Genomic DNA, 12,817 nt, shown 5'->3' with positions numbered 1-12,817 from the left:
GTTTTTTTCAATTGGTTGGTTGGTTTTTTGTCATGTCTTTGGTTATTCCTGTTGTAGATTCTCAATTAGGCGGGGAAACCTAACTTACCTCCCTGTATTTCTTATAGACACATCAGTGTTGCCATTGATGCTGCAGCTACTGATATATTTGTTTTACATTGCTCACCTTCTGTCTTCTGTCTGGCATTTCTTCCCCAGCAACACTTCAATGTCTAACTGACACTTGACATTCATGACCAAAGAGAATAAATGTACTTGACGTGAGCATGTTTATAAGATTTTACCAAGTTTGTGATATTATTTGGATAAGAAGTATTACTCAACTTGATTTGGAATGTCACATGTTGTCCTTAACAGTTTGGAGCAGGAAGGAAAGCAACGGGAGTCAAATTCAACTTCCTGTGCATTTCTAAATGAATAGTGACCCACAAGGTGGAAATTGTCATAATGTGCCAGTACCATGCATAGGAAGGGGAGGCTCATGAGTCACAGAAACAATTTTACTTCTATTGTCAGTAACTGGGAAAATCTACAGTTCTGATGGAATTGTCTAAAGGCAGCTGAATGAAAATAAAGCTTTGTACACGCTTTGGTGCATCTGTAGGTACAGATGAAATTGTGACTGCATATATGGAAGTCGGGATGAGGAAAGGGAGAAAAGAATTATTATTTCTTTAAATCATGTTGAAAACTAAGTTTGATACATATGTTGCTGGCAAATGTATAGGTGCTCTCCCTCCCTGACTGCCTAAGCAAAGGAAAATAGTAAGGGTACATCTTTAAAATTTCTTGGTAGGAATAAATAGAAATTATTAATATTCTAAGGTACAGCATAGGATAAGTACCCAATGGTTACTTCATAAATGAGCATACACAGTGTTTGGAACAACTCAGGTACATCATAACAAAAAAACAGTAAAAGACTGCCAAGGCTCAATAAGGTATACTAAAACTTAAAATAAGGGTATATAAGCAATGACCAAAATATTATTTATTCCATTCCTTGAAAGATATTCTAATATTGCAGTGCATTATTACATCCTACCAGTAACATACACAGCATTAAATAGGACCACTGGTTAACAAGTTCTAGTATTGTTTAAAAGCCCTGATTATAAACAAAATTGCTTTATTCTTTGGAAATTAAACTCATGACCACAGTCAGAATATTCCGAGACAGATATTAAACAATCACATACACATTTCTTTACAGCTGAATCTGGCCTCTCACTCAGTAGTAATATTAAGTACTTACAGATTAGGGATTTAATTTTCAGGGGTGCTAGACATCTCCTAAACATGTGGTCTTCTGTACATACTGGCCACTCAATGACTTTAACTACTTAGTGTACCTGAATCTTCAAAAGTGTAAGAAAGTTTTCTGTGATTCAGCAACTGAAATGTTAGTATTGACAGAGGTTTTTGATACCCAGGCTTTCTGTGCAAACAGAGAAAGGAAAAACAGAAAATGTGTGATATTGTATTTCAGACCCCAGGGAATCAGCAGAATTTTACTGGGATAATTTTTCCAAATTGTTTATTATAGGCAAAATATTCTCCAGTTTAAAGTAATTGTCATTCTTTCCAATCTGCCAAGAAGAATAGCAAGGCAAGCTAAATACATGTTCTAACCTGTTTAACTTCATAACTACCTAGCAGAAGAGGCAATTGTTTTGCTGACACCATAATGTAATTAATACCATTTGTCCAGTGTCAAATAGAATCATAAAACCATAGGATGGTTTGGATTGGAAGGCACCTTTAGAGATCCCCTAGTTCAAACCCCCTGCCATGGACAGGAACATCTTACACTAGATCAGGTGGCTCAAAGCCCCGTCCAACCTGGCCTTGAATGCTTCCAGGGATGGGGCATCCACAACTCCATTGTTCATGGAACAACCTGTTTCACCATACCTGTCTCACCACCCTCGAAAAAAATGTCTTCCTTATGTCCAATCTAAATCTACCTTCTTTTAGTTTAAAAGCATTGCCACTTGTCCTGTCACTACATGCCTTGGTAAAAAGTTCTTCTCTGTCTTTCTTATAAGCCCCCTTTATATATTGAAAGGCCACAATAAGTTCTTGCTGGAGCCTTCTCCAGGTTGAACAACCCCAACTCTCTCAGCCTTTCCTCACAGACGAGGTGTTCCAGCCCTCTGATCATTTTCATGATGACCAAATACTCCCTCTCCTCCTAGACTTAAATCTTCCACACTATACAGCACACCACTTCTGGTCCAGCAAAATGTCTACATAATATTATTGTCTCCTTTTAATTTCATATCCATCCTGCTTTGCCTTTTGGTTTCGCTTGTTTTAAATTGACATACCTTAAATGCAGCAAAGGTAAATGTATAATATTTACAGTGAGGAAACATTTGCAATTATCTGCAATAAAACCAGGATAAAATAATATAAATAGCACATTAACAAACATATGAAATACTGTAAATGTTAAAGCTAAAATTCCCATTTCTGAAAATCATTATAGTCCTCTTTTTTTCTTTTTTTTCTTTTTTTTTCCCCAGTATGGATAAGATACTTCAGAATGATGAAGCTCTCCAGGTTTTTTTTCAAGTACATGACCTAGGATTCTATTAATGATCAGTTCTGACCCCTATACCTCCCTGTAGACTCCGAAAGATAATGAGAAGAGCAGAGAACTATTGATCGAAACTAATGATGTGGCTTCCTTTTGGATCCTCAGTTTCTGTGTTAAACAAAATCCATCAATGCCAACAGAAAAGCATGTGAATCATAATATATGAACAAATTATATCAACTAAGATTCTATGGAAAATAATAGTTACAATCCTTGCAAAAGAATTAAAACTTTATTAAAACTTTAAAAAGTCAAAAAAAAAAAAACCAAACAAACTTTGATTCACAACATGAATTGCCTGAACGCTTCAAATTCAGTTACCTGAGCTCCAACTATTCCAAATTTAGGAATTTTGGATAACAGGATCAATGTCCTGGGACTCTCATAGCACTTTGTGGTCATAAAAGCAGCCAAAACTCAGAATCCAGAGCATGAGAATCTTCAATCACAGAATTCAGGTAAGCAAATTAAATATCACCATCCTAATTTTCTCAAGCAATTAAACCACTTCTCTCATACCACTTTTCCTCTCATCAATTGTTTCTATTTCCTGGAGAAAATTGCTGTTTATTTTCAAGCTATAAATATATACTGGACAGAATTACTGGAATCTATTGAACATTTAAATGTTCATCCCACTCTTCACAGGTTAATATACTTGTATTCTATGAAATGCTTTAGCATAACAAATCTTATTTTCAGATAGATACAATTCTTGTGAAAGAACGCAAACCATGGGTGCATATGTACACACAGTTATCAAAGACTTTTTGTCACTTGCTTTGAAACAAGTTTAAATTAGTGAAGGTACTGGACAAAAATAGAGAATAATTGCTATCTTCCAGTCTCTCACAGGCTCCAGCTTAAAAAACTGATGAAGCTTCACTGACACACAGGGAAATTACTCTGGTGATAAACCAGATGCTATGTCGAAATATAATATCTTATCAAAGTAAAGCAACTGAGGTCATAGCTATGGAATTTGATCTCAAAAAAGGGACTAGGGAATGCTAGTTGTAAATAATAATAATACAACTAAAAGTGCAGGCAAACTACTGTCATAATGTCACAAAACCTACATTCATGAATAAAAATCACATCACAAACAAACATACCAAATATACATTATGACTCTGTGGGTCTAGGAATGAAGCAATCAACACTAAATCAAGCTTGAAATCAGGGTGAATATTGATGCCATTTTTTCAGATTACATTAGCAATCTGCCATACTTAAAGACTGCTAGAAAAAAATAAAGACTAAATCAGCACTCTTCATCATAGGGAAAAATTTCAAGAAAATCTCTGTTCTTCATGCTCTGCTCAGACCAAGCCCTAAACACTGCATTTTCATTTTTAAGAATTCCATTTTTATCTATCTGACACACACTGTCTTTCATTTCTTAGTAAAAGACCTTAGCTGATGCAGCAGTGAAAATCGGAGTGGATTCTGGTAATCAGCTCAGGACTTACTCTAAGAGCTACGTTGACAAGTGCAATCTCAGACAATGCTTGTGAGGTTTAAGAGCCCTTAAATTACTTACTCTTTTTGCTGCAATAATTGACACTTGCATTTCAGAGCTCCAGGAAATATACAGCTTAACTGAATGTATTCTAAGGCACTTCTCTACATTAAACAGTGAACAAATGGTAACAAGGTACAACATAATGCATTTGAGGGTTGTAAAAATTACTAGCTTTGGTACTGAATCTTCAAAACACTCTCTTGCCAGAAGCTGTAACACAATTGTTAGCTAATGTTTTCTTGGTAGTAGATTAGCAGGTCACACTTACTATGTCTGCTTCCCTCACAAATTACTTTGCATTAATTATTAAAGGTCTAAGGTCTAATTCTGCTACCTTTACTTCAAAAATAATCTCATTAAAATCAAGACTATATAAAGAATAAAACTAAAAGAACCAAATCTTTGGAAAGGAAACTGTCATGAAAAAAAACACTGCTCGATAAGATTTTTTTCTTTTTGATAGAGAAATGAAATCTCAAATAGCAATTATGTTCTTAACATCAACAATAATATAAATAAAGAAAATTTGCAAAAGCATACTCTATGTCATATTTAAGAAAGCTCACAGAAGGATTTGTTTGTTAGTAAAATGGGATTTATAAGAAAAAAATGAATGGAATGTCTGCTAGATTGAAGATTTTCATAGGTGAAAATACCCTTCTTTACTGTTAAAAAAAAAAATTGCAAAAACAAATTATGTTTGGTTGTTCCATCCTAAACCAGCAGTATGTGACTTAATATCAGAGACAAAATGAGCTTTTCTCAGATATAATTTTATGTAGATTTCATGTTCTGTCCAGAAAGCATTTAGTAGCTGTGTTTGAAACACTTTATTCTAGGAATTAATATAAACAGTACGGTAAAACTCAGTGAGTATTCTTTAAACTATGAACCTGGTAAATTCACAGATGGATACTTACTAGTCAATGGCAAATTTATCTGACAGCTTTATTTGCAAGCAGAAAATTTGAGACAAGATAAAGTGCTGGTTTATCCTTTCCTATATAATTGTATTTATGGTATGTAAAACTATTTTTTTAACTTCATTCATGAATAAAAAAAAGATTTGGTTTGTGCCTTCTTTTTAATTTGGGAATTTGATATACTGTTCTAGGTGTCATTAACCTTTCTGAGCTTGATTACAAAACATCCCTAACAGTGTCCAGGAAAGCAAAGTAGCATGTCCTACACATCCTGCAGTTACCATTCTTAGGAAACGGCTCAACATCCTAACTATAAACATTTCACAAAATAATAAAGAACCATGCTATTATACCTTATTAGAACTATGTAGAAAAGCTTTAGAAAATTAATAATACTTGGACATGTAAGTTAATCGGAAGCTCTATTTTTCAACTGATGAACTTACCACTTATTTTTCAAATGTGGAGTATTACATAAAGAACCCTCTCTGATTACACAATACCTAACCAGAGATCCTGTCATCCAGTTCTCTGTTTTCATAAAATGATGATGAGGTACATTGAAAGCAAAAGCAGAATTTTAAATAGCCCTTCTTCGTGAGTTCCCAATAAAATAGATAAACTAAAAAAAAAGTTTCTTAATATTAAATGACATCAAACTTTCCATGCTTGGAAACTAAGCTAATATAGCAATTTGAGGATGAGGTGTAGTCATGTCTTCTTACTGACACGTACATTCTAGCTATCTAAAGTCTCATCACCACAGATGTCTTAAGGCAAGGCAGAGAAACAGTGAGTACCAGAGAGTGCTACATCTGATTTATCTTAGGCACTTAGGATGAGATAAATTTCTCTGAGAATTGCTCTCCATTGGGTATAAATAAAAACTGGAGTTACTAGGTTAGACAACTAACTTTGGATACCCAAGTTACAGTGAATGAATCTCACCACAGGCCATAACTGACTGAGGGAAAATAGTGTTTAGTTCCCACTAGATGATGCAAGACTTGTATTTTCCCTTAGAACTTTGTTGTTTTAAAATGGGAAACATATGTTGAATTTTTAAATTGCTAACAAGTATTTTTGTTCAAGTTACAACTATAAATGACACAATAAAATAATTCCTTTCTTAAACAATTAAGTCTTATGATCTTACAATAAAACAGGAAAGAAGAGAATTACTGGATATAGTATCACACTACAAAAGAGACAGCTAAGAAACTGTCTTACAGAGTAGCAAAGACAGTGAAAGGAAAATGCAAAAATAGAATGTGCATGATGTTCTATATTTAGCTTTGTGGGTAGGCTCTGAAATCTCCTTTGAGCTGTCTTCTTTGATAATCACTGGTAAGACCAAATTCTGAGGCAACAGTAGGGTGTTCTCAGCAATATTTTTATTTGAGGACTCAAACCAGTCGGTATTCAAAGGCAAGCTGTGAATTTATTATAGTTCTATAAATAAACATCTTCTTTTAACTTCTGTTAACTGAGCCTAGATCGTTTTGCATTCAACTATTTTCAATATGTCTCCAATTTTATTTTTAATATGAATGCTTGCTAATAACTTTGCACTGGCAGACCTGTCTTGAAGATTGTGCTACTGTTAATGTCTTATTTAGCTGTAACATTTGTCTCTAAAAATTATTTCGAAGTGAAATATTTTCACACCTCCCTGTATGTCAGCAGTTTTCCAGCTGCATGCTATCACTGCATCTGCAGTGAATCATACAGAATCATCATTTTAAGGAGAGAAGGAATGCTGGACATGTATATTCAGATACTATTTTCCAACTATAGTATCAGTGTTTTCTTTAAAAATATTAATTATCACACAGGAGCAGTCACGTTAGCTTCCCAGTGGCATAAAACCTTTGAGGGTCTTTTGCAGGTTTTTTTTTAATGTCACAAAGAATAAAAAGTAGGGGAAAAAAGAATGTCATTTCACTGCTGATCCTATCATCACATGCAAAATACAACAGTAACATTGAACTGCATATCAAGCTAAAACAAAAGTGAAAATTCCGATTAAAAAATTGTAACTGAAATATCTATACTATTAATCAGTAATGCTCTTTTGAGGAGTTTCAATGGTATTGCCGTTGCTAGTTGGGACACATGAAAATTTCTTCTATAGAACTTTTATTATTTTATGAGACACTACCAGTTTACACCACTCTTGTATTGGCAGAAACTGATTGAATAGATCTTTGCTTCTTACCATCAACACAGGCTGGCCTTGCTCTTGTTGTACCGGCAATCTGTCCTTTTTTACATGCACAGCGAGCTGTTTGTCGGGCTATAGTCCTTCGGGGCTGACTGCTATCTCTGTCCAAAGTAACAATCTCACATGTACCTGCAGCCAGTTGACCTGGAAAAAGAACCAGCAACAGGTACCAGAGTCACTGAATGCACTACAGGCAATCTATTACAGCCGAATAGAGTCACAGCCCTATGTCACAGCAGACACTCCACAACAAATGGGCAGCCAGCTGATGGATATAATAAAATTGAGATGACATACAATTTTTCTTTGTGGTGAACATATGAGAACTCTGCAAACTGGTTCTGTCAGAAAATTATTATTGTTCCATAAAAGCCAGAGAGCTGAGGTCACACAGGTTACTTTTACTTATGTTGGCTAAGTAAAGGAACAATCTGCTTTTACAGCAATGAAATTTAAATGGTGTGCTCTTTGTGTATTTTCAAGAAAGAGATGATAAAGTGTATGGAAAACAAAAAACCCCCCACATGTCCATGAATACAATGAAGTCCTAATTGCTTTGCATATTGTTTTTGAAAGAAAAAGTCTTTCAAAGTATGCCCATGTTTGACCGGATTGTCAGTCTCTTGCTTCATCTAAACTGGTCAGTAATTCATTCTCTACCTGACTCATATTTGAAGTAGCTGGTGTTTTTTCTTTTACTAAATTTACTATGTAGCTGTTCTGCAAATTATAGTAAAATGACACTGCCCTGTTAGCTCAGTAACATTGTTTGCTTTTATTGGCTTCTCCAATATATGTAGCTTTTCTCGAATACTAAGGAAATCCACACCACCTAATTCTGAATTTGGACCATGCTATGAGGTAAAACAAAAAGTTGCAAAAAATTCTTTTATGAAGATTATTAGTCTGAAGTAAATGTAACACGTTTAAAATTATGCTCTTCCTCTGGTACAACGAATAGTAGGCTACCCGTATACGAAAATACTACATTTTACACGCAAGAAAGATACATTATTGAATTTCAATGCATAGTAAGACTGAAAAAAATCCCAGCTATCACTTTGTATTACATAGAATTTCTGAACTTTATGGTACAGTAGTAAATAGAATTTCTATTGGGTTTTGTCATTGTAGGCAATCAATTCTAAACCTTCAAATGAATATGTGCAAAAATATATCTGCGAATCACAAGCTTGCTGTATTTTGTTTTCATAAAAATATAGGATTGCAACAAATGCAACATTGTATCTATTAAAAACTTATGCAGTTTAAATAATATTAACAGTAAATTATTTTTATGCTGTTGAAACATTGAAAAAGAACGATGAGACAAAAAGAAGACATTTTAAATTTATATTAACATTAAAATTAAAAAACCCACAAAAAAAGGTGAAATATATATGAATGGCGTTTAAGTCTAGAAATGTAATGATATTTCTGTATACTGCATTTTTTCCATTCAGAATACAAGTTTACCCAGTATATTCTTCTCAGAATCAGCTTACGATGCTTCCTATTGTGTGGATACTGTTTTGAAACTGTCAGAATAGCAAAATTTTGTAGGCTGTCAATGGCATTGTGACTGGGTTCACTGTTAAGCCACCTAAATTCTATGTTGCTGTGACTTCTACACTACAGTGAATTACAACATGGTAAAACCGAGGATCTCAAAGATGAATATGGCACAAGGAACTACAAATTCATGCAATTGTATGACATACATGTAAGTAATATACATTAGGCATTTATAAATACAGATATGATATTCATGATTGTGAACACTATCACCATAGTGTTTAATGGCTGCTGGCAACTAGACTTACGAGCTACTGCCAGTTCTGGGTTTCTACTCTTTTCCACCCACTCTGTTAACAAAAACATCTTAGGATAAACATACTGATGAGAGGATTTTTTACCTATTATGTGCTGTTTTTTCTTTGTTTCCTCTTAAATCTTGGGTTAGAAAGCAAAGTTTTAGTAAGAAAGAAAGTGGCACATGATTTTCCAGTTATGGACAAGGGAAATCCAGCTACACTGAAACATCTTGAATTGAAAAAAAAGCATTCTTTTTTCCCCCATTGCTTATATATTTCATTCTGGGTTGTAGGAGATGTATTGCTCCCAAGGAATACAGCTGTCTTAGTAGATCATGTAAAAGAGACATAATCAGATGTGTATTTAGATCTTGACCCCTTAGGCGTTTGAACATCATGATCACGGTCCTGCATTGAGAGTAGGAATTGAATGGAAACCAAAGAAAAAGTGGAAGCATATATATGATATATGTAAGTGCTCCTGAGAGTATGGGTTGCTATATTCTCCATTATCTGTAAGTCTTTATACTATTATCACTTTCATTAAAAGAAATGGCAAATCATATAATCATTATAAAAAACCCCATTTCAGAGGAAAGGAACCAGTTTTACAGCACAGTGAAGGTGAATAAGGACTATACTCGGAGAAAAAGAACAACAAAGCTTTATGTCAAGATAATTTGTGAAAGCAAAAAGCTTTCCAGGGAACGCAAGCAGTGACTTTCGGTAAAAACACCTATAGGTAATCTTTTCCGCTTTTGGACCTGTCCAGTTTTAGTTCTGCATAGGTTCATTTTGAGCCAGCTGGGCTATTTGGTTTTTGACTGTTTTCAGTTGTTTATTTTGTTTAGAGATGATAATTTCTTTCAGGCATAGTGACCTCATTTTTTTGATGAACTTCAAAAACTGGGATACCTAAATGAGAGCAATTGCTATACAAAGATGATGTCACACTGCCTTTCAAGGAATTTTGTGCAGCTTTTAAAAATAAGGGAAAATTTGAAAGATTATAAAAACATTTAATATAATCTTATTTTTTTTTTTAAAGATCATTACTCTGTTGCCATTCTTGTTTCTATAGCAGAAGGAAATAAGAAGTTATTGTAGAGATACAGCAGCTCTTCCCACGGATGTGACATAAATAATTCCTGGTCATTGTGTCACAGGGTGCAAAGATTGCAAGTATATTGAGCACTGCAACATAGCGTACATCCGCTGTTACTTGGCTTTAGATGGCTGTAAAGCCTGAAAAGTATTAGTTAAAGTTATGGAGGCCCATTTCCAGAGACAGTCGTCCTGTTGTAAAGCATGTCCTCTCTGTCTCTCATTAAGTAAAGGGTACGTCTACAGGAGTACCTTACTTAAATGACATGTATACTACTTTTGATTTTTAACAATTTAATCTAGAAATGTAAGGTACAAAATGATGGAACAAAAGGAATATACTTCTTGTAAGTACCGAGTTTCAAGAATTAGGCTACCTTTCATTTTCAGTGAAATTGACACAGTGACCTCTTTCAAAGATATTAATGAAAAAAGGCCATTTGTCTATGAGCCTCTGAACACTCTCCACTTCAATCCTAAGCACAGAGAAGAAATCTCAAGGCAGCAATGAGTAGAGTTTCACTGGAGCTTTTCCAGTTGAGAGATTAAGAGCCACAGTCTATAGAACAGTCACAGAGACTCCATATTTTCAGTAGATCGTATTTATGTACTTGCAGTACACAAAGCAATTCACCACCTTCCAACTTAAATGAAATAATCTTGGGGGAAAAAAAAAGGTAAGCATCATCAGAGAACTCTGATTCATACTAGCCTTCTCTGAAAGTTTTTCTTCCAAGAAAAAAAAGTCATTTTTTATTATTTTAGGGACCAAGCATAAAAATTGTTTCAGTTACCATCATCCAGTTTTCCAAGTAAATTAGTGGGTATTTATTTGTTGCTGTTTTTGTTTTAATATATATTTTATATTTTATAAATATTTATTTTATAAATTTATTTTAGTAATTAAGAGCTCACTGGAAGTTATTTGATTTTGTGTTGCCACCATCTGGTTACTAAACAGAGACAAGGTTCAGGTTTTTTAATGCTCTTCTATAATGTTGTACTGTATTCTTAAAATGCCAATTGATATGTCCCCCTCTCTCTCCCACCACAAGCACACATGCTTCTATATGAAATTATTTCGGAAAAAGGTAAACTACAGGATTCTGATTTAAAAGTGCACGTCAAACTAAAACAAAAGCAAAAAACCCCACAACCATTAAAATTCCAAATACAACAGGATTAGGCTTTTGGCTTCTAGCTTGCACCCATGGACTTCTTTACAGTAATTGCTGTACTCAGCACCCATTTTGCTTTTTTCTGAATGAAGTTCCACCGTTATCAGTTCTGAAACGGCTCTCTGTGAGACTTTCATGGAAGTCTGTAGGAATTAGTGAATTTAGGTACATCTATTTAGCAAATGGCACAGGAAATATCCCAAGGTAAAGCTATTACATTTCTAAAAGTTCTTTAGTACTTACATTCTTGAAAGAAAAGAGTTTGTTATGGAAAATTTTAAAAGTAAATGGCATTTTTTATATGTATTACTAAGAGTCCTCTGTCAACCATATGCCATTGCTGAAAGAATAAAGCTTTTGAAAGATGTTTTGTCTGTCATAGGTAAAAACCCTCAAATAATAAATATTTTTGTATTGCATGAAAGGTACCTGGGATAATATTTTAATTTTCTGTGGAGGAAAATATTTCTGTTCTCTAATAGAAAATAAAATCTGCTTGATACACATTGATTACAGCAAGTTATAGATATTATGAATTTTTAATTTATGTATGCTGAAAAGCTGAAGACTTTCCCTCAATTTCATTTAAAGAAATAAAATCAGATGATGAACTCATGGTATCTCTGGCTAGAATGAAAATCAAACGTGATCTAAATATACGGGTCTTTCCACGGTTTTAGATTTCGTGCTCATCCAGAAAACCTACTTATGAATTGTACATGCAGGTTTATACTATAGTTTCAGTGAACAATTTTTCCATGCATCATCAATTTGATGCCTAGCAACACAAGCTCTTTTAGTTCAAAATGCGTAAAGTTAGATGTGATTAAAAATCTTGGCTAGATTCAGATACTCTTTTGTCAGTGAACACAATGCAGGAGTTGTTTCCAAATCAGATCATAGGAATACATTCAGTAGTTTTCTATTACAATATTGAAGTCTTTCTGACAACAGAGCCATGTCAACTCCTGAGCAGAGCTGATTATCAACAATTCCTACTGAAATAAGGGGGAACTTAAGTACTTAGTGTCACTCATGATTTACAGTTTGACGTTAACTTGAATAACAAATATTTAAACATATTTCGATTAAAAAATAAAAAGCATATATTTAAGTGGAATTTGAATTTTTTTATGTTATATATCCTTTCTCAAAGCAAATGTCCTGCAAAAAGATCTCTTACACTGAACATCATCCAATTTCAGACAGTCCTATTACCTTTTCTTTTTCAGTTTTAGTTCAGAATGACAGAGATTATGGCAAAGAATTGGTTTGCCCCAAAGAACCACACTCACTTTTAAGCTACAATAGCAAAATTTGTGGAAATTCAACTAGTATAAAATAAGAAAGAGCAACTCCAACAAAGCTTCTGAAAAAACATATTTAATCTAAAGTAACAGACCAGAATTGGCTCAGCTTCTGTAACTCAGTATAGGAAAAAACTGTT

General features: G+C 34.0%; 1 protein-coding gene across 1 annotated transcript in view; it reads right to left on the bottom strand.

The window, feature by feature from the left end:
• The window catches only part of TAFA5 (TAFA chemokine like family member 5), a 367,242-nt gene that overhangs the window by 115,126 nt on the left and 239,299 nt on the right, over positions 1-12,817 (bottom strand). The window contains exon 3 of the mRNA XM_059817195.1: positions 7,269-7,418. Within this exon, the coding sequence (XP_059673178.1) occupies positions 7,269-7,418 (150 nt within the window). The remainder of the gene's footprint in view (positions 1-7,268; positions 7,419-12,817) is intronic.

Source organism: Gavia stellata, chromosome 4, assembly GCF_030936135.1.
Source record: "Gavia stellata isolate bGavSte3 chromosome 4, bGavSte3.hap2, whole genome shotgun sequence".
Lineage (NCBI taxonomy): Eukaryota > Metazoa > Chordata > Aves > Gaviiformes > Gaviidae > Gavia > Gavia stellata.
This window is presented reverse-complemented; position numbering and strand designations above follow the sequence as displayed.